At 44.2% G+C, this 22,613-nt stretch overlaps 1 protein-coding gene across 1 annotated transcript; it reads right to left on the bottom strand.

Annotated features, from left to right (window-relative positions):
• Positions 1-3,131: 3,131 nt before the first annotated feature.
• Positions 3,132-22,584, bottom strand: TPM1 (tropomyosin 1). The gene is given in 10 exon segments (XM_068958798.1): positions 3,132-4,079; positions 12,191-12,260; positions 12,550-12,612; positions 13,155-13,230; positions 14,049-14,119; positions 14,577-14,694; positions 15,993-16,126; positions 21,636-21,931; positions 21,934-22,069; positions 22,238-22,584. Coding segments are annotated over 10 exon segments (1,161 nt in total). The 5' UTR covers positions 22,352-22,584; the 3' UTR covers positions 3,132-3,996.
• Positions 22,585-22,613: the final 29 nt, after the last annotated feature.

Below are 22,613 nucleotides of genomic sequence, written 5' to 3'. Positions count from 1 at the left end.
TTACAGAAAACTTGACAGGCTTGGAACTGGACCCAGGATGCAAACTTAAACAGATTTACCATACCTTGCTCTTGGAAAGAATACAGTGCACACTGACGAAGGAAAATGACACAGCTTTCCTTCAATAAAAATAACTATTCCTGTGTGCGTTAAAAAAAGAAAGACAAAGATGAAAATTCCTATTTTCTCTACAACTTCAGCCTTTTTGCTGTAATTCCCACATATCTTTCACTGATGCTCCTGTTTTATTATTAAAACACAGAAAACAAAAAAACACTGAGAATATTTCACCACGGACTGACTGATGTAAAAAAAAAAAAAGGGTTTTTTTTCCTTGATTTTTCCTTTTTAGTGAGCTAATTTTCTTTTGCTGCCAGTTACAGACATTGCACCACTCAGACACTCAGAAAGCCCAATGTAACAGATACTCCTACAATAATGACGATCCAGTGAAGCCTGTGAACTTAATCCAGGTTTTCATTAGTATCAATGACAGCAGAAATTGGTTAATATGCACAATACCTTTTATGGATTCAGATGCTAGAGCTCTGAGAAGCAACGCCCCGTAGATACAAGCTGCTGCTTTAACCTCATTTCTTAAGGAAAAGGGGCATGTGTGTCGCTCTGGTCTTTGTCCTCATCCCATTCAATAACTCTTGAATTGATTGACTAGTTTTGGCCACAGAGGGAAAGAACCCTGAAGGAAAATCACATGATTGCAAGTTTTGTGAACGTAAGGAAGTGTCCTGATGGAGGGAAAGACGCATCACACCCTGCAGCACACCTTGCGTAATATTACGCATCAAAGAAATCCCATGACAGAGCAAAAGGCAACACAAATGCCTCAGAATCTGGAAAAAAACAATTCACTGTGAGTTTACATTCATCCACAAGACATGCGTCTGCGATAAGGCAGGTTTTGCCAAGTCCGGCGCTCTCAGTACTGCTCATTTCACAGAGAGGACGGTTCTCCGGCCACTGGGAGAGTTGCACAGCTGCGCAATACTGTTAGATCTCTGTCTGCCAAATGTACTTTTGCATTCAAGACAAAGGCGAGTTAAACTCCACACCAGGACAGACATTTGGGGGAATGCTAAATGATGCTGGGTTCTGGAATGTAATGAATTTTCGGAGTTACCATTTCTGACGAAATAGCTGCAGAGGGAAAAAAACCTGTTTGTTTGGAATGGGGTTAAATCAAAGCCCGTTTTATTTATTTTGTACAAGCAAAATGCTTTCTAGCTTCACTGAATTTCATCTGACCAGGCACCTCAGGAAAGAATCTGCAACAGCTAGTGGCTTCTGACGTATGGTAGAAAGATTTTCCTGCCTCAACAAATACATACATACACCTATTTACACATCAGTTGATAGACAACCAAAAAGGCCGCGTGGGGCAATTCACCATCACGTTCTCCTTGGAACTGGAAAGGTTTCATTTTCCTATTGTCAAGCTTTATAGCATCAGTTGCAACAGCCCCCTTTGGAGAAAATTATTCTAGAAACAGAGACATTTTCCTATTAATTCCTATCTCCTTGCTTACGTGTGCGTGCCCTTTTAACGGGGAAGCGATCTCAGTAAGGGATATTAAAACCACAGCTTCCCCCCAACCATTACATGAAGTAAGAGGTGAATTCACTTTCCCCGAACACAAAGCAGTTTGTGGCCTCCTAGAAAGGAAGCAATTTTAAGCAGCAAAGGTCTGACCTCACTCAGGCACATCATTTAGGACCCACGCACAGACCATGGGATAAGGAAAGCAATCCACCGGAGCAGGCAGCGCACGTGGCTGCGTGTGCTCTGCGGCCCAGAGCTGGGAACTCTGGCAGCCCAGTGCTGCCTCCAACGCTCCAGGTGGCCTCGGGCCAACCCTACAGGGACTATGCCTGGCACAGCACCTTCTCCCGCAAGCAGCCCTGCTGACTCCAGCACCGCCCTTCAGAGCGCAGGCATGAACTCTCAGAGCCCAATTATCTGACGTTCCATCCTCGTTGAAGGAAGAGAAAGATCAGAATAACTTACCTCTGCACACCTGGCATTCAAAGCTTTTCTAATGGACCGTCAGCCTCCAGTACAAGCTTAAGGCATTGCAGGAGCCTTTTAATGTCCCTCCTGCTTCCCAAAGCCACTTGCATGGGTATGCGAAGCCAGGGACCCCATCCTTTACCTTCCGAACTTGGCAGCAGCCAATGAATCACGCAAAGGCCGGCAGTGTTGGTAAGTGCTCCCCTTTACGCCACAATCAGAAAAAACTAGGGACGTGGAGACTCACACCCGTGCATCTCCCCTCTCAGACTCCCATTTAACCTGAAACCAACGGGTATTTCTCCAGCCCCTCACCACTACACAGACTGCTGAGGAAATGGCTGTTTTTCAGTCAATTGCTAAGGGTCCAATAGCAGAGATGCTTGGACAATCTGGAGGGCTATCTATAACCTATCTCCTACCAGGCTCCTTCCTGCTAGAAGGATGGACAGCATCAGCTTTCAGCAATATACTATAGAAAAAGGAAGGTATAAGGACACTATTTTTTAAGTTGTCTAGTGACAGACCTTATAATTCAAATAAAGATACATACACACATAAAAAGCAGCAGCCCATAGTGAAAAGTTGGGTGAAAGGTTCTCTCATGACCTTGGCACATCACCATTTTGTGAAGTCTATCACCACGTCAAAATAACACATACTTGCAGGTAAGATATGCAAATACACAGCAGCATTTTCACCAGTGCAACTTTTTAGGTTCGTTTCCCACAGAAGTCCACGGGAGTTCTGCCACCGACTCCACTGAAAACAGATCTGGTCAACAATGACTAATTTTTTAAGCTCAGGCGTCCCTCTGGGGATGGCTGCTTTCTGGGCCCATAATGACATGGGGCTACAATCAAGTACTGAGGATGAAATCCTGGCACACGGCCCTTACACGGCCCTCATGAGCTGCTGAGGATCCACATCAGTCCAAATCCCTACGTTCTGGGGCATTTTAACCAACTGTCCTAAGAACAGAGAAGACTGGAAGCCAGTGTGTTGATGCTGTATCCCAGTAAGACACGCTGTACACATGCTTATTTAACATAGCAATACAGACAGAAAATGAATGTGATGAGAAACAAATCACAAGAGAGCGAAATTTAAAAAATGTCCTAAAATGTGCATTTTATTCCATATCATTATACAATGTTTACATACAGGTATACTTTTAAAACTGCTCAAAGGAAAGTGTGAAAAATAAAGTGAGGCGATTATCAATTTATAAATTCCTCCCCCTCCCCCAAACTCCACACAAATAAAATACATTTTAAAACAATCTCTACCAAATTTATGTTTTCTCCTGAATTTATTGAATCTTTCATTTCAACATGAAAAATACAATTGAATGAATACTCAAGGTGAAATGCTGACCTACACTTCTGTAATGAGTTGCAAGTACGCAATTTAAAACCTCCAGAAGTCTTCGGTTTTCTCTGTTGCTTATATATCCTTCGTTTTATTGAATTAGAAGGCACAGAAAGTCCAAATCCTCACAGATCAATAAAACGCCAATAAAATAAATTACTGTGCTGGTCAAACTCCTGATTTATCTGATATCAAACAAAAGACTTCGGTAGAACCTTTTGTTTAGAATAGCACCATTTCCACCTTACCGTTCTTGAATGTGAATCAATCTTCTTGTTAAAAATTGTAGTTGGCACTTGAGGTGGGACACTTTCTGCCACAGCCAGGATTCCTCAAAAGACTAAGCATACTGAATTGCTGAACTCTCTACAAAGTGTAGGTAACATTTTGTTGGGAAATGGCACATTTAAACCATAATATAATAGTTTAACCCGCATATGGCTTGCCCATTTTGGTGTTTCCCTGACCCCTGCCTGATAATTTAGCAGATGTTCTTGTGACTGTGGTGAAACTAAAATAAAGACATATTTATGGGGTTTCACGGCAAGCAGGTGTAAAAATAACAAAAACAAATAATGTGGTTGCTGCTAAGAAGGTTTTCACATGTTGTTTAACTCCAGTAAAGTTTGATCCAGCATCTGATGCATACTAAGGTTTTCTTCTTTGGCATGCGCCACTTTCTCTGTTGTGGGATTAGAAAATTAAAACATGAATAGCAGTTCTTTGGAGGCACTGATTCTCAGAACATGAAGGCATGCAATCATCATTTCTAAAGGAGGGTTTAGAAGGTAAGAAATGTGCATGCTCATAAATGCTAATATCCTCAGCACAACCAGGAAGAATTCCAAATTAATAAAACCAACTGCAAGTAATGCAAGCTTAGAACTGTTTAAAACTGCATTTTTAAAGAAAATGCACTGCCAGCAGAGGTGATATTCTTGTACGTTCTGGGAGTTCTTTGCTATGGGAATGGGGGATGGTGAATGAATTCTTATTTATTTTTTAAAAGTAGGGCGATAAGAAAGAAGAGAATTTAAGTTTTTTGCAGTTTTGCACTTGAAGCTTCATGTAATTCAGAACTTGCAGAGAACAAATGAAAAAGACTAACGCCACCCCCATCAATCAAGTGACTTTTGAGAAGATTAACTTATTTCTGCTATAAAATACAAAAAAAGGAAGTTAGTAGCTTTATGTTGCATGCACACTTTTATAGGACTGTCATTTAACACACTTACATGATACAATAAATGAACACAATGTTCTAGAGCTGCATCCTACGAGAATCCCATAATATAACTTCATACTAATGCAAGCATACCTTTAAACTGACCAGGTATTTTCTGATGGAGCTCCCATTTCTTTTTTCTTTTTCTTTTTTCTTTTTTTTTTTTTTTTAAAGTCAAATACAATCCCAATTTGTAGTAATGCAAAATTAATGCATTATAATCTCCAGATACAGAACACTCGCAAATATACTTTATATTGGTTTTGAAATTTGAATCCTGGTTTTCATCCACTTCCTAGTAAAAATCTGAGGCCCAATTTATGACATCAGCTGAACAGGTAGTCTCTCTACAAGGAAGGCTGTAACTGGTACTGAAGTGGAAAGGAGCTACTGCACAGCCAAAGTAGGAGCTTACAGCTCCTCCAAAGTAGTCGTGCATACAGATAATCAAAAGCCTCATCATGAGGAGCACTTCTACTTTCATTTTTCCAACATAAACTGAAAATTTCATCCATTAATTTGTCACAGAATCAACATCCTGAAAAATCAATTTCTAGGTTTCTTGCTTTTTTTCCTATGTTTACTAATTCATTCTTGAGGAACTTTTAGAAGAAGCAGTTTTTAACAAGTTAACAATATAGTCACACTAAAGTTTAATCCTCATTCAATGCCAGCTTTAGTTCATTAGTTAGGCGACTGTTTTGCTCAAGTTGCTGGTAGAGTTGGTCTGTACAGGCAGCAAGCAGGTTAGAAGGAAAAAAAGAGGCAGAATGAAGACAGATTAGACAGAGAAAACAGGTAAGTAAGAGTTAATAAAGAAACTGGTCACACCACAGACAGTTCAGTAACTAGTAACATACAGAGAAACATTTTACCTTTGTCTCTAGAACTCTAGTAATTAAATAGCTGCTCCAAGGAACAGCTGTTATAACCTAAAGAGGACCTGCTAAGACTCCTGTTGTAGGGAACAGCTGTGAGACAGGTGAAGAGGAATAAACATGGAAGAACTGCAGCTCTAGTCCTAGAAGAACCAAGTCCTGCTTAAAACTTTACAAATAATGCATAGAAAACTTTTTTTTTTTTTAAATGAATGACCTTTTTCTTTGTAAAATATTTAAGATGTGTTGGAAAAAGCAATTGTATCATAACCATGCTAATATGGGAGAGAGGCATTAGCTTAGCAGACAGCCAACTGCTACCCGGTTTGATTCAACTTGTACTCTCAACTTGTACTCTCAACCCCTTCCAGCAAGCCTTCCCTCAACTCCCTAGCACGGAAGCGAGCCAGAACTGGACTGATCCCTAAGCTTTTAACTCCATGACTTCTTTACTGTGGAACCTGACAGCTGGTTTTTTTTTTTTTTCCTACCAGGGAAAGCATATCTGTATTACTAATATAAAGGGGCTTTAAACTGTTCAGTGATACTTGAATTAAAAAAAAACACCCACAACAACAAAAAAACCACTTTGAAGGTAAAAAGGAAATGGTAGTGTGAAAATATGTGTTGCCTAAATACAGCAAACTGACAGGACAGTTGACTTTCAAGATGAAACAGAACATCCACAACTATGTCATGACAGTAAATTTATGAGTTGTTCCACAGAGGGAAGGAAAGGTCTCTGATGGTTTTTGACCGTTTTGTTTTTTCAAACCGTGCATATTCTTCTTGGTAGTTTAAATGCAAACTGGACTCCTGGCCTCCCACTCTCATATCATCCCACTGTAGGGAAACCTTTTCCACAACCTTTCTAACAGCTTCCACAGAAATCCTCCTCCTCTGTGGGGTCTGGCTACAGCAGTAACGGCAAAGCCGTGCACTGAATTAATCTGTAGGACCCGCTTACGCAGCAAGTGGCAATTCTCCATGACCTCTCCCCAGAGCCAAGCCTCTGATGGCCAGTTTAGTAAAGTCAGAGCACGTCACAGAAATCAGGTCTCGGACCGTTGAGGCTTTTGTTTGTCGTATCAGAACGATGTTACGTACTAAGACACACATGGAAAAAAAAAAACATCCAAACTTCACAGTTTGGATGCAAGTAAAGTAAAAATTTGACTTGTTTGGCAAAACGTACTTAGTGGTTGCTTAAACATGACAAAATAACAATTTGAACTAAAAACAGGATGCTTACCTGCATTGCAGAAAACTACTCTCTTTGTTTGAAACAAAGATTCCCAACATTTCTCAACATCCAAAGCGAGACTAAAAACCCTTGGTCAAGTATGAAAAATGCTTACTAAGCGAGTGTTTAGCCAGAGCTCGATCACATGCAGCCTGTCTAGGCTGTGATTTGCCTGGACTATAGAGGTAGCGCTCTGAAAGGAGCCACCACGGGCCAAGTTGGGTGTACGAGCCCTGGAGCAGGCCCAGCACAGCTCAGCCTCAGCACAGCCACCCTCACACAGCACAGACCTGGAAAACCAGACGTCAGGGCCAACCTGGCCCCCTCCACTGCACTCCTGGCAGTGGGACTCACACACACGAGTAGCACTTGTGGGATGTAGGGCATAATGCGCAGGCCAGGTCCAAAGGTGACAGAGTACGGAAACACTGCACAGAGAAATCAAAACATCTCCATGGAGCTAACGTGCAGTATGTAAATTCTGCACGGACCTACTGGTATATTTGCATTACATTGCCTGTTTCCAATACTCTCTCCAGCAATTCATCACTGCAGTGCAGGAGCATGATTAGGTATGTTTAAAGGAAAAGGGAAGATTTAAACACTGATACTCAGAGTTACTGTGAAGACTTTGCACTTTTTTTTTTTTTTGAAGTATTATTACATCCCTACATTGGAGTTTAACTTCTTAAAAAAAATTATTGCAGGGAGTTGAGGGGAGAACAAAATCCACTATTGATACAATAAAACAAACAATACATTCAGGGGTTGGAGTTGCTGTAGCATAAATTACCCCAGCTCAGCTGACAACTGACCCTGTTCCCTGAGATTCTGGTAATACTGAAGTAAACTGTATTTAACTCCAGTCATTTCACAAATGCTGAAATACACTTGCTTAACCTTCACATCAAACATTTTGCTTTGCAGTTGCAATACACTGAGTGCAAAAACACACTTTTTACATCTTCATTCATGAGTGGTAAGTTACTAAACTGTAAAAACTGGACTACTTGTGTCTGTTGATATATATATATTATATCTCCCATTCTTGTGCTTCCTCCCACACCCAGTAACATTAGGAAGAAATACATCTCATGGGATAAAAAGCTGGAATGAGATGAAGTTATCTGAGGAAAAAAAAAGGTGGCGGGGGAAAAGATGGATCCATTTTCAAGCTTTAGTTGGAGAACAGGGCTGAAGGGGGGAAATCTAGTCTAGATTAGAAAAGTATACTGTTGAGCAATTTTCAAGTTGAATGAGAAAGCCACAGTTACATTATTCTACATGCTAAATTAAAACTCAGCTGCACTGTAATGAGAGTTTATTCAGCTATCGTGGCTTTGTAACTTAGCAACAAATACAGCAAGAGGCATATTAAATCAATTTGATTGAAACTGATGCTTTAATGTAAACTGGAAAATAGCTTCTGCCATTGCGAAGGAAATGAAGTTAAGATAATTGCAATATTTCTAGTTGCATATAACAGCACAAAAGAGCAAGAGGTGTTAGTATTTAATGTTTCATAATTAGGTACCGCCACATTAACTGAAAACCACTGTCTAGGCTTTCAAACCTGAAATCACTATGTTTCACCTTGCAGAAGAAAGACTTCGGTAATAATGTAATAACAAGTTTCTTATTCCAGATTTGAAACATTTCTCATGAATCTGCAATTCACACTCACAGGTCTGAACTAAGCACAAGACTGAAAAGCTATGAAATCTCCCTGCTGAACTTTTAAAGAGAAAGTGTAACATTAAAAAAAAAAAAAAAAAAAAAGAAAGGTAATAAGCAGCATCTTTCCCAAGAAATCAACATGTGACAGTGGAAAACTTTTTTGCAGGACAGCTAAGTGAACTTTTGGTACCACTTAACTCTTCTATGAAAGAGGTTTAAAAAAAAATCGGACATTTATATAAAAGCAGGAAGTCTTCAATGTCAGACTAGGAGGACAATTTGGACTCTGAAATGAAAAATCTAATGTCAAGGGCTTAAGTGCTATCTCAGCCATGCTCCCACGACCAAGTGACCCCAAGGGAGTAGTGTCCTTGCAGACTTTGGCCCAACAATAACAACCTAAAAAAAAATCCATTAAATCTATGCGTCATTTTATCTGCATTGTAACTTGAGAAAAGACCAAGATCATGACTGGTCAGTATCAACCCCAAAATACCAGGAACAGTATTCTCATCCCATAGGCTGATATTGTTGGCTTTGCATTGTCAACATTCAAGCAAAAGTGTTTGTGGAAAAAAAAAAAAAAAGAAAATAGCAACAAAAGTTAAATCCCTAGTGGCAAAAAAGCAACTTTTTTATTAATAACTGAAATAATTATTTAAATAAATAAAAGGCATGGGAATAGCAAAAGGGATACAGCTGGGATGTTTATTTTACATTGAGAGATGTGGAGTTTCTGTACAGTAGAGCACAAACAGAGCATGTTCGGAGACAGGTGCTAGAGAGAGAGTCAAGTAAGGTAGCAGACAGGACAAGGAACCCATGAAACATCCAAGAGCTTGGAAAGATGCTCTCTCCAACCTGATGAAGATGTCTTTGGAGAAGTGAAGCAAAGAAAGTTATCTGCATGAAAAGAAAAAGTGAGATAAGGTAGGAAATAAAAAGGTGCAGTAAAGATTTCCAAAAAAGTAGCAACAGCACAGCAGAGCCCAGCATGCCAAGATGACTACGAGTGAAATGCCACGCCATGCTGGGACTGGAATGCTACAGCGTACCAGGAGACGAGTACATTTTAAAGTCTGTTTTCCATTTGGAAATATGCCAAATGGAAGAAATACTGTAATTTGCTATATACAGAGGAAAAAAAAATCTATTTGTGCGATAAGCCACTGAGCAAAAGCATATGCTGGGATGTACAAATAAAAAGTATACAAAGCAGACAACATTAGATACTACTAAAAAGTTGGGGGAGGGGGGAAGCAATGAACAAATGTAAGGATCTAAAAAGGTTACTGCAAGGAAAAAGTATTCAAATATGGTACATGCCAAACACATTTTCAGCTCTAACCAAAGCTTACGCCTCGCTGAAAAGCGTGTTAAGTTCCGAAAGAAAGGCTGGGGCTGAACATCACACCTCACAAGTATGAGCGAGTCCCAGCTCCTCCTCTTCCTCACGTCAGCGGCACAGGGTTCATGCAAACGACAGGCATGAGCACGGTACGGCAGATTTAGCACAGCTGATCTCTGCTCAGAGTTTTTAGGTTCAGGGAGGAAGGGCCAGCCTATATCCTCCATGCACACCTCACGGACCTCGCACCTGATGCTCTTTCTTTTTCACCCTTATGACTACGGCTGATATTGCTATATACCTGCTATTTGCAAATTACTTACTACCACTGTTCGTTCACAAAAAAGAAAGCGACGATTTGTTTTTCAAATACTAACCTACACAGAAACAACCTGCATTTCAATTCCGTCACTTCTATGGGTTTAGATGACAGTGTTTTCAATCAATTTCTGCACATACAATTTAATAAGAACAACCGAAATTTTCAGAGCAGTTGAGAAAATTTAGATACGCACTTTCCACTAGCATTAACAGATGATACAGCTAAGGCTTACGGATTTCTTTGAAACTCTTCTAGGAACTTTGCCAGAGGAAAATTGTGATAGCAGAAGAACATACCCCGTATGCAACATGTACTGTGGTAATTATCTTTTGGCAATTTAAAAGTGATGGGCTTAGTAGAAGATACTTGAATAGAGGTGAGCTGAAAGGATAAAAGCAGAGCTACAAACAAAGGGCAACCACGAGACACAAGGATCAGATATGGAATGACAGAGTAAACACAAGCTTATTAGGCAGCTTACAAAATCACCATGAGTATTTACCAGGCTAGACACAACACTCATCCACACTCCACCACGGTTTTAAAAAAAAAAAAAAACACACCACCATTCATGGTATTTTGTACATCTAGTCTCGCTAAACGAATGCATCTCCCGCTAGAGAGGGAGCATAACTTCACAAAGCCGAAACCGCGCAATCAATGAGAGCAGGGAAGCAGGTGCAGGCACAAGCTGGGAAGACATTTACATGGAAGTCATATCGTTGAGAGCGTGGTCCAGCTCCTCGCTGATGGCTTTGTACTTCAGTTTCTGAGCGTATAGCTCATCTAACATTCCCCCAAAGGAAGGCAGAGGTGTGCAAGGAAATGGAGCGTGATCATGGGATGGAAGGTGAAGGCAGTGGCATGAGATACCATCCAGAAGCAGCAGGAAAGGGGAAGAGAGCACACAGAAAGAAGTGTTGTGGCAGACAGAGAACAAAGAGAACCCAACAAAATACAAAATTAAGGAGTAATAATGAATAAAAGAAGTGAACAGTTCTGTGACAAGTTCTTTCACTGCACTGCCAGTGATAAAGAGAAAGGATGGAAGCAAACAAAGCATGTAAGGGAAGCAAACCCCATGTTTCCCTATCCTGGATTTAACCTGTTTTAACAATCATTAGAGGGGCACACACGAGCTACAAAAACCAGTAGCAGGGACAGAAGATCTCAAAACGGGGCTCAAGGAAAATGCTAACACTTATCTTCCATTGCTCTTTTATAAAACCCATTGCTTTGTGTGAGCTGTCATAAGCTCAGTTTTTTCAAGAGATTTTTCTTCTTTCTAAAGCACTCAGTTTTCTTCTGTTTCTTTTCTAAATGGCCATAAGTTTTCAGCATCTGAGTATTAGATCCTAGATATTTCACACACTTTATGGATAAGTAAGTCTGCTGCTATACCAAGCAATTGCGGTGCTTAAAATCCTAGAGTTAATGTAACACATCTAAGTAGTAAACTCCATATAAAAAACACTATTGAATTATTCGCTCTGGGGGAGAAAGCGCATTATGTTGTAGTTCTGAAAGATTTATCAGAGCCTTAAAGCAAACTCTGGAGTTAAATAAGTTGTCCCCTTGAATAAGTATACAATCCATTAGCTTCGCTGAAAACCAGCAACTGTTCTCTGTCACAAAAATGCTTGCCCTGATCTGCACTCTTTGTGGTCATGAATTAGGTTGGTTTGCTATGTTCCTAATTATAGCCAACATAACACAGCTCTTCACCAACTTTTTAAGCAAATAAAATAGTTGCTAATAATACTTGTTATCTAATCGTTTACCTTGTATATGTATATACTTCTAAACAGAAGAGTTTAAAGTAAAAACGAAAGGCATCTTAAGAACATCAGAGAAAAAGAAACAGGCAAGAGCAAAACGCTGTTCAACACCCGAAACATTTAAGTTTAACATCAGTAGTTTAACATCAATACATTTCAGTTGGAAAACATTTAACAAACATTTTGCAGATTTTACTCTTTAAGCAGATCCATTTATATAAGCAGGACAAGTTTGAAGAGTAGAACTGAGTACTGAATAAAAACAACAGGAAAACATGAGATCTGTATTTCTGTACTAAGTGTGGAAAACAAAGAACCATACCTTCTAGGTCATCAATGCTCTTCTCCAGCTTGGTTACTGACCTCTCAGCAAATTCAGCACGGGTCTCAGCCTGAAGTCAAGACAAATACAAATGATTTCAGGGAACATACACAGAGGAATACGAATAGAGGAACAACAATTCAAATGAGAAGAAAAAAAAAAAAAAGAGTATAATGACAGGAGATAGATTTGAAATAATTAATACAGAAACACTCACTTTTAGGAGAGACAGCTAATGCTAAACTCACTCACTGTCTCAGAAATGACATGTTCAGCTTTAAAGATCCAAAGTAGTGTTTATATTAAAAGAAACAAAGTAGTACTGGAGGGTGTGCTGTAAAGAACAGTTCTAATTTTACCTCCTTCAGTTTGTCAGTCAAGACTTTAATCTCCTCTTCATATTTGTCTTCTTTCTGCGAGTACTGTAATTAGAAAGCGGATCACTGATATTAGACCGAGCACTCCACATATACAAAAATATCACATTCATAACTGTCTTCCAATAGACGAATGGTATAGAAGAAACTAACGTGGGTATAACTAAATTCCACTTACCAGACTGTAGTCATACACGTTTTGTTTATTACAAGAGTTATATGCTGGTTGAGTTATATACCAGGCCTATGCAGTGGGAACTCGGAGTCAAAATTAATTCTTCAGTTTTAAAGAGGAGAGGCATTTCGAGAAAATGCATTAGCACACAAATGCCATTTTAAAGCACTTTTATATAAAGGCACATAAATGCTGTTGGATGTGTTCAAATAATACCGACCTATTTGGAATCAGAAAGAATGCTAGGTTCTGATAACAGCCAAATACGAAGCGAGTCGTAAGTTCAAATGCTTCTATCAACAAACAGCCTTGCTGAAATGCTGAATACAAAAGTTATCAGCATACAAAAACACAGGCCAGTCCAGGTGACAACTCATTAAGGAGCACATTCTCACAGAAGTCTCTAGCCTACCTTCTCAGCCTGAGCCTCCAGCGACTTCAGGTTGTTGGTCACAGTTTTCAACTCCTCTTCAAGCTCAGCACATTTGCTGTTATTTCGGAAGGAAGGCAGGAAAGGGGCGGGTGGAAGATTCAGTCAAGCAAAAGAAACAGGAGAAAATAGGGGGAAAATATAGAGAAAAATGAAAACAATTATAGAGCAAAAGGACGGCCTCAAAAGCAGCTGAATCCATCACAGATTGAAAGCAGTTCTTTACGATGCCAAATTCTGTTCCAAGTGTGCATTAAGAATACCAGACAGAAATTATCTACAGCCCTTGGCTTACATAGAAATATTTACACAGCCTTTAAACGTGAGACAGTTCAGCTTCTTTTTGGCTGCACAAGAGATCGGTTGTAAAGGTAAAAATGAATAAATAAAAAAAGAGACCAAAGAAAACCACCAAAGCAAGATGCAAAGAGAGCAAAGAGCGTAGCGAGGACTTATCTGTTACTACTGAGTGAGCTAACTGGCTATGAAAGCTGAAAGACTTGGGTTGCAGTTAAACCTAAGAACTGTTTATTAGTATCAGTACCTTATCCTCTGCAGCCATTAATGCTTTCAAGGTTTGATCCATTATTCTTAATTGTTCTTCCAGCTGTCGGACTTGGCTGTTAGTGAACACATGAAATGCACAAAAGCCATTCACAAAATCAGTGTGCAGGTACAGCATGCAGTGACAAAACACACGCGCACACACATACAAACACATTTACGCTGGTGTCGACCATTTATCTCAACCATTACAGCAAATGAGCAGAACATAGCTTTGAGCTGAACACACAGTGTACTGCCAATGTTTCATGCTGTTACAGTTACTGTCTCGCAGCACCTCACACGCATCTCAGGGGCGTTTCCAACATTTACCTTTCCGAAAGCTCAGCACGCTCCTCAGCCCGCTCCAGGTCACTCTCAATGATCACAAGCTTACGAGCCACCTGTAGGAAAAGGCAAATGACAATCTCAGGCATTATGCTGCTGCAGCCAGGGTCATCTGCGGCCAGAATCTATGAGGCAGGCGGCTGGGCCTCTTCCCATCTCTGCCTGAAGGGTTAACACGTGAGTTTTGATTATGTGACATCTTCATTATTCATTTGGGTCTGAGTTACCTGACATTTTTCACAGCCTCTCTTCTTCGTTCACCAAAAGGCAGCTTAAGAATAGCCTCTTTTTGAGAGACTCTCTAAGAGACCAGGGAATACTCTCAACCGTTTTGGTGCAAAGGACTGAGCACAGATCTCCAGCCACCTACTTGTCCCAGCTGCCCAGTTTTCTTCTGCAGTTGCAGACAGTGGTGTTTGTGATCTTGCAAACTTAATATGGCAATGGAAAGACAGAACCACAGGCAGAGCCCGAGGAGCCTTAGAAAGAGATGATCTGTGTTCAAGAACTGACCTCTTCATACTTGCGGTCAGCCTCTTCAGCAATGTGCTTAGCTTCTTTAAGCTGGATCTCTTGGATTTCCATTTTCTCTTCATCCTTCTGGGCTCTATTTTCAATGACCTTCATTCCTCTGAAAGACAAGAAAAACAGGAAATTCAAGGTTCAGGGCATGCCAGTTTATCTTCAGCTCTGCTACCACCGGAGTGTGTCTTTCAGGTAGGTACATCAAGATGAACAAAGCATGTCAGATACTTGGTTCTACAGACCAGGGGCCTAGTCCTGTGCACTCGCACATTGGAAGTTTAAAGGAGAGATGCATGACTTAGGAGGAAATGAAAGTCATTTGTTTAGCTCTTTCCACAGTTTAGCTTTACCCAGAAACTCAAAACCAGTTGACTCTTCTTTTTCATTTTAAATTCAGGGAAAACAGTTCTTACACAAAAGTAAATGAAAAACATCTTGTTTCTAAAGATCTAATAAAACGATTTAAGACATCTGTGCTTCTTCACTCATCATGAGACAGCATGTTCCAATTCCTGCAGGACTGACAGATATTATCTTTATGGGACAGACAGATTCCCATGAGGTTTGTCATGTCAGAGCCCTTGAGCAGTGAAGTTCTTTGCGCTCTACACCAGCAAAACGTAACCCTTTCGCAAGAGGAAACGTTTTGTGTTCCCCCTTCCACACGCTTGCCTGAAATTCTCTTTCTTAACAAACACACAGCACCCCGTGAAATAGTAAGGTGCTTTTTACTTTCAAAAGGCTGCAGTGTTAGTGAGGTAAAAAGAGAGGAGCACTACATTTGGAATTCTTTCCCAAAGAAAGATTCTATCACAGGTATAAAAGATAATTGGTAAAAATAAAATATGGGCTTTTCCAAAGTCAGCAAATCTTCAGCTCCTAATTCATGTTAAGTACTTCTGAAAATCCCAGCCTAAATATGACTCAGTTACCATCTTCTCTCTCTCCTTTGTTCACCTTCATGCACAAATCTGATCAACAGGAGAACCAAAGCCTCTTCCAGCACTTTGCTGTTCTCTAGGTAGGCTTTTCTACACGTGCTGAAATCAAGAATCACTCTACAGCATGAGAATACACATCACCCTCACAGAACTTGTCATCCAAATACAGGAGCCTGGGCTCGGTCAAGCAGTTCTCCCAGGAAGTGACACAGCACATCAGAAGTCAGCCTTACCCCAGGTAAACCTGATCCTTACAACTGAGACTTGAACAAGAACTTGAGCCTACACGTTTATGGCATCTCTACAGACAAGCTGCCACTGAAGTTCATGTAAGCAAAGGCAGAGCGGATGACACTTGTTCAGAGGCATAGGAGTGGTTTAATTTACTTCCCTAACCCACGCCCTGGCAATTTACCACCTTTGTCATAAGGGTAACGAGCCCTTCCAGAGCGGCCCTGCCCACCTTTCACTCTCATCTGCAGCCTTCTCAGCCTCCTCCAGCTTCTGCAGGGCAGTGGCCAAGCGCTCCTGAGCCCGATCCAACTCTTCCTCAACCAGCTGGATGCGTCTGTTCAGAGAAGCTACTTCGCTCTCAGCCTAAGCACAGGAAGAAAGGAAATAAATGCATAGTAACGCACACATCACCTTTTGTAAAAGATCAACTCATGTACCTGCTAGTGTCATTCAGAAGCACTTCAATAATTTCTCACTTCATCCACTAAATAGCACGTGCACAGAGATATACATGCGCTCACTGAATCGTGAAGTTATTGCTTAATGGGGAAAACATGATTAGTGCTTCCTTTATATAAAGCACATTCAGGACTGTACATTTTGTACCAGAAAGAACAGTACTAGAGGAATTATGCATCATTCTCTAAATATTTTCTGTTATTGTATTTGCAGACTTGAACCAATTATAGACTTTTTTTTTTTTTTTAAGCAAACCAACACAAACAATATCCAAGTTACCCAATTCTTCTATGTTATCCTGAGTAATCTACTGAAGGAGTACATTTAAAAAACCAAGTTCTTTAACTCTGAGCTTAGGCCACTGTTTAATGAGGAATACTGTACCAGCGTTTCCTTGGTTTCAATAGGAACGTTTAGGATAAACATGTAAAAACAGGGCACCTAGATCGGCATTACAGTGACAGAGCTTACACAGAGAGCGCACGAGAACATTTAAGAAGTGTCTGAGCACTGGATACACACAAGCTTGGTGTATAGGCGAGTTACAGAGCTGGCAAAGGCGGCACTGTGGAGGCTACCTACATCAGAGAAGGGCCCTGGTGCAGGCACTTGTCACCTAAAACACGTTGACTGTTTTGATAATGCCGTCTTTGAACTTCCCCCAGATTTGCCTCTCTTGCATTACCCATTTGCTTAAACTTCCATACAACACTTGCAACTAACCTCTCTCTTACCCTTACAAGCCTTGACTTCTGACGTTCTCCAACTTACACTTGCTTAAGTTGTAGGGTAAGTCCTGTAACAGCCTTCTCGTAGCAACCCCCTTCTCAAACTTCCTCATTTCTTTCAAAAGGATATTAAGAGCAAGAGATGCAGCAAAAAGATTATTCTAGAAAGCAAGGTACTTTCAAGACTAAAAATTACTCTTAATTTGTATCAAAAACCATCTTGCCAGGTATGAGGAAATATAAATTAAGTACTTCCTATAATACCTAACTGGTGAAAAAAAGAAATCCCTTTCATACCAAAAGTATCAGCCTGGTACTTTTTCTTCATTAAAAACTTAAGGAACTGTTATTAGTTGCTTATACTAGCTAGAGGCACTTGGACACACTCGGCCAAGCTTTGAATTTTGTTGTACAAAACATCAGTAAGGATAACCTACACACCGGACAACAAGTAACACAACCTTTGATATAACAGTAACGCTACCACTAGAGTGACAGGAAATTACATGTAAACAACAGGGACTGCAAATATGTATGTGAACATTACTGAGTATCGGCAGTGAACACGTAGGACCAGGACTAGAAAAGATCCCTACAGATCCACGTTAACTCCAATATCAAGTCTTCATCTAGCTGTGTAATAACGCAGCAGGACTCCAAACATTTGGATTTGAGAAGCAAAGCAACTTTCGGGTGGAGAAAGATTTTCATGTGTTCACAAATGTTACTTTTGGGAAATTAGCAACATTACAAGTTAATTATTGTCATGTTACGACTTCTCATCACGATAAGAGCATACAATAAGCTTAGAAAACAGAGGGTGGCTAAAGTTCAATTTGTTACTTCCTGCTCCACAAGCAGTAACTCCGTAAGGGTTTACCGACTACCCTTATATGGCCCAAGTTATTCTTCTGCGGAGCAGGACTTCTCTCCTTATATGGCAAGGAAGGAAAAAACCCCAGTGACATTAAGGGGCACTCCCATGGCGAGCGCACAAACATAACCTCCTGCGGTTTTGCCAGAGCACTTACACACTGCATATTTTTACAGTGAGAGATGACATGGATAAATCACTATTGGCTGTTAATTATTACTGCTCCAAGAGAGATTGTGTTTTCCAGCTAAGCACATAATTGAAGGAGGAATAACGTATTCTGAAAACGCGATCGCTAACAGCCCCAGGAAACGCATGCACACAACACAGCACAAGAGATTTTCTTTTTTTTTAAAAGCGATGGCTGCTAGCCAGAATCTCCTCAAGACGCTAACAGTCTGGTTCAACAACCAAAAGCTGTAAGCAGTGATAGGCTTTGGCCACAGCTGTAGCTTTTTCATTGTTTGCATATCCGTACCTTGCACAGAAAGAAAAAATGCCCTAGCTGGTCACATGCCACACGTGCAAGGCACTGCGTAAGGGAAGGGTCAGTTCACACCTGGGGGTGCTGGCCGCAGCGCTCTCCAGCCTCCTCCTCCGTCCTCAACCAGGCAGCAAGGCAGCGGCCGCAAGGCTCGCGCGGGCAGATTCCCCGTTACCGCAGAGGCGCAGGTCTGCACGGGCCTGTGAGCTGCTTTCTGCGTTCATTCAGCTCAGTACTGACCTCCTCCCAACAAAAACTGAAACACTACGCAAAGGTACGTGGCAGAACCCCCCAAAAACCGCTCCAGGGAAGAGACGAGCCCGGCCCGGCAGGATGCCGAGCCTTCGGCCGGCCCTGTGACGAAGCTCCGATGGCAAGACTCGGCCAGCAAGCTGTAATCGCTCCTCCAGACCTACTCCTTCTGCCACCAAAGACAACAGCAAACCTTCCTGTTTTCAGTGACATAGTAACCAATCTTAGTAACAACGCTCAGAAAAGGAATTCGGTTATTTTTAAGACAGAAACCCTTATGAAACAAATTAATACGCCTGCAACGTGATCCATTACTAAAAAAAGGGCACGCGTAGTGACTCGTAAGAACGCAAAGTGGTTGCACAAACACAAGGAGCCATGCCTCTGCTCCTTGGGCAGGCCATCTGCAAGCAATCAGCAGGCCCTTCCCTCACTAGATATCATTCTTGGGAACTCGCTGCCCAGGGTGTACCAAAAAAAAAAAAAAAAAAAACAAACCCCACGCTGTAAAGGAAATACAGAAATCACCATCTTCTCTATTGTAACACACTGCATGAATAACAAGTTTGTTCTTTCGCATCGCTTTTATGCGAGCACTGAAGACACCGAGACCACCGTCAAGGACACCGTCCGTTTCACAGAAGGGCAAAACGAGGTAGGCTGCGGGAGTTTCCCCAGGTTAGCGGCAAGGCAAAGGAAAGCACCACCAGTTTTGCACCACCCATGATTAAACCTGCACCGACTGATCCTTTTTCCTCCTTTCTTTTCTGCGCAGGCACGTGTAATACAGGCAACCGTGGCATTTCCATGCAGCGCCTTTCGCGCTCCTCTGCAAGTCATCTTTGCCCGAGAAAGCCATGTAACCGCTCCGGCGCGAGGGCGAAGGGCGGCCCTGCGAGTCATCCCCGTCGTTCCTCGCTCTGCAACCCGCCCCCGGTAGCGCCGGGCAAGCCGCCGGGCCCCGAGCCTCCGAGCCGGTTAAACGTGACAAAACGACGACAACCAAACCCCAAGCTTCCTCTGGCGGGGGGCCCGGCCGCCCCTACCTCCTCGCGCAGGGCCCGCTCCTGGTCCACCTCCCGCTGCAGCCGGCCCGCCCGCTCCTCGGCGGCGTCCGCCTGCTCCTGCAGGCTCCGGATCTTCCTCCGCACGGCCTCCAGCGAGCTCATCGCCGCCATCCCGCCGCCTCTCCCCGCCCCGGCCCCGGAAGTGCCCCCGCGCCGCCAGGCGCCGCGCACCGGGGCGGAGCTGCTGCCGGCACCGGGCGGGCTGCGGCGGCGGCGGCGGCGGCGGCGGAGGGGGGGGGGGGGCAGCGCGGCGCCGCCGCCAGGTGGGCGCGCGGGGAGGGCGGCGGCGCGGCGCGGGGTGGCGGCGCCCCCTGGCGGCGCGGGGCGGCGCAGCGCAGCGCAGGGGGCGGCGGCGGAGCGAGGGCGCCGCCGGCCCGGGGCCGCCCGCCGCCGGGGGCAGCGGGAGCTGCGGCGGCTCCGCGGCCCGGCCCCGCCGCCGCGCCGCGGGCGGCCGGGCAGAGGCGGCAAGGGGAGGCACCCTTGCAGCGCCGGGGGATCCCCGCGCTCATGCGGGCGCCGGCAAGGCAGGCGCGCTGCTGCGGGGTGAGCGACCTCGGCGCGCTCCCAGGCGCCCTGTGCCAGCACAGCAGGCCAGCGCTGGCACGGGCTGGGAAGCGCCTTCTTTTCAGAAAAGGAACCTAGCAGCGTTTCTCTTTCCCCTCTTGCCTTCATCCTAGGCGAGCTGTTTCCAAATAGCCTGCATACTTTTCCTTATAAGGAATATCTCCCTTGGATCTATGTGCGGTTCCTTTGAACAAGTTAAATAAACGTCCTGCTAGGAAGCTGCCCCTCGTCTATGCAGCCGCGCACAGAAGGAGAGAGACATCTGATCCGCGTTACACGCCAAACCTCTCTCTCACTAAGGTTTAAGTCTTGAGTCCTCTTTCACGTTAAGCTATGCAACTTCACTGCTGTACTGAGGCTAAACCTGTTCTGGCATTTGCTCGTTTTTAAAGTAAACCCACAGAAAAGCCTGTTGGCTTTCATACCAAGTTCGTTTTACCGATGTTTCGCCTTCCAAAAGTATCCTTCCTCCACCTGAAATACTTTGCTCGCTTTATCTGTGGCCACTCCTCTTTTATTATGGCTTGGAGGTTAATTTTAAAAGCTGACTTATAGGAAAAGGGCAGTCATCACTTGGAAAGTGCTGTGGTTTCACCTAATCCTATAATTCAGGCCTGAGATTCACTCAGAGCGACTGGATTGCACAGCAGCAGCCACAGTGATCTGCACCTTCACTGCAGAAAGAGTCAACTTAAATAGTTCCCTGCACATAATGCGCTAGATGCACGTCAGGGGCAGACAGGTGGGGGGTAAGGGCCGGGGAGGGGCGCGGGCTCTTACGTTATTACCATATAAAGTGCTGAGCTATATATATCCTTGCGCCCAGGATCCCTGTCCTCCAAACTGCAGACCCAGCAAGTATCGTCTTCCAGGCAGTTTTCTCCCACGTAGGACTAAACTTTGCTTTGACAAGCGACAAAGTCCCAGTGATTTCCAAAAAGAAGAACTAGGACTGTACCTTAAACCTTTAACGTGGGGACCGGTGAGCCAGACTAGTATCTACAGCAGCCCTAACACACGCGAACCGTGCTCTCGAAGACAGAGCCAGCAGCCCCTGCTCTTCTGGAGCCACGGGGCAATAGTTCCCGCCAGCTCCCTGGTTCTGCTTTGCTGATTATCAAAGCACGGTTGTTCCAGCCTGAGCTGTTCTCCCCATCATCTGAAAGGACAAGCCAGCCCTTCCTTTACTTTCACATCTGGAGTAACAAGCACACACGAAAAGCACGTGTCGAGCGAGCAGAAACCCAACCGAACGCTTCTGCTAGTGTGCAAACCTCATGCAAGGAGGCAGTGCGGGGTCTGCCACCCCTCCGTCCAGGAGGCGCCAGGACCTACCCCGGCGCGGCTTTGGGGTGCCGCTCGGTGGGAGTCCTGGCCGTCCTGTGCAGAGGGGCGTGCGGGCAGTCTCTGTATCGGGGGGGGGGTCGTGATGGGGGTAACTTACATCTGTGGCCTTTTTGTCAGCCAGTTCCAACTTTTCCTGGGCATCTTTAAGAGACTCGGAGTATTTGTCCAGCTCATCCTCAGTGCCCTTCAGCTTCTTTTGCAGAGCCACCAGCTCGTCCTCCAGCTGTGATACGGGCGGAAAGCGGTGGAGAGGGGAGGGCGGGCAGGAAAAGGTGCGGCAGGCAGCGTGATCGTGCAAAGGGAGAGGTGCGGGTGCAGAAGAGACAGCAAAGGACAGATGGACAGAGAGAGAGAGAGAGAGGGAGAGGCAGTTAGACGGCTGTGCTCGTGGCGCGGGCACGATACCTTGGCGGCATTCTCCTCGGCGGAGAGGAGGCTGTCCTCCGCCTTGTGCAGCTCCTCCAGCACCTGGTCCCGCGCATCCTCCGTCACGTGCAATTGCTTTTCCAATTGCACAATGTCATCCTCTAACTAGGTGCACAAGAGGAAATACAACGCACAGACACGTTTCTCCCTGCGCTTTGGAAAAGTGTGGCGGGGGTGGGGGGATGGGGGTGGGCAGGTCTCCCCTTCCTCCCCCCCCGCTCCCCCCCCCCGTCCCCAGGCGCGGCGCCGGGCAGCCGGCGGAGCGGGGCAGACCTGCTTGCTGCGCTCCTCCGCCGCCTTCTTGTCGGCCTCGGCCTGCTCGGCGCGGTCCAGCGCGTTCTCCTTGTCCAGCTTCAGCATCTGCATCTTCTTCTTGATGGCGTCCATGGCGGCGGCGGGCTAGGCGGCAGCCCCGCGACGGCACCGGCAGCAGCACGTGGAGAAGACGCCGGGGCAGCCCCTGTTCCCAGCCGCGGCCCCCGCGGCGGCGGCGGCGGCGCGGAGCGGCGCGGAGCGGCGCGGAGCCGAGGCGTGCGGAGCGGGTGGCCGGCGGAGTGCAGGCGGCGGGCAGGCAGCGCCTCACAGATATGTACTTTCCCAGGGGGCTGACTGCATTCCTCAAGACATCCAATACTTTTTTGGAAAGGGC

The sequence above is a fragment of the Struthio camelus genome, chromosome 12 (genome assembly GCF_040807025.1).
Source record: "Struthio camelus isolate bStrCam1 chromosome 12, bStrCam1.hap1, whole genome shotgun sequence".
Taxonomy (NCBI): Eukaryota; Metazoa; Chordata; class Aves; order Struthioniformes; family Struthionidae; genus Struthio; species Struthio camelus.
The sequence above is the reverse complement of the archived record's forward strand: the minus strand, read 5'-3'. Positions and strand labels throughout refer to the sequence as shown.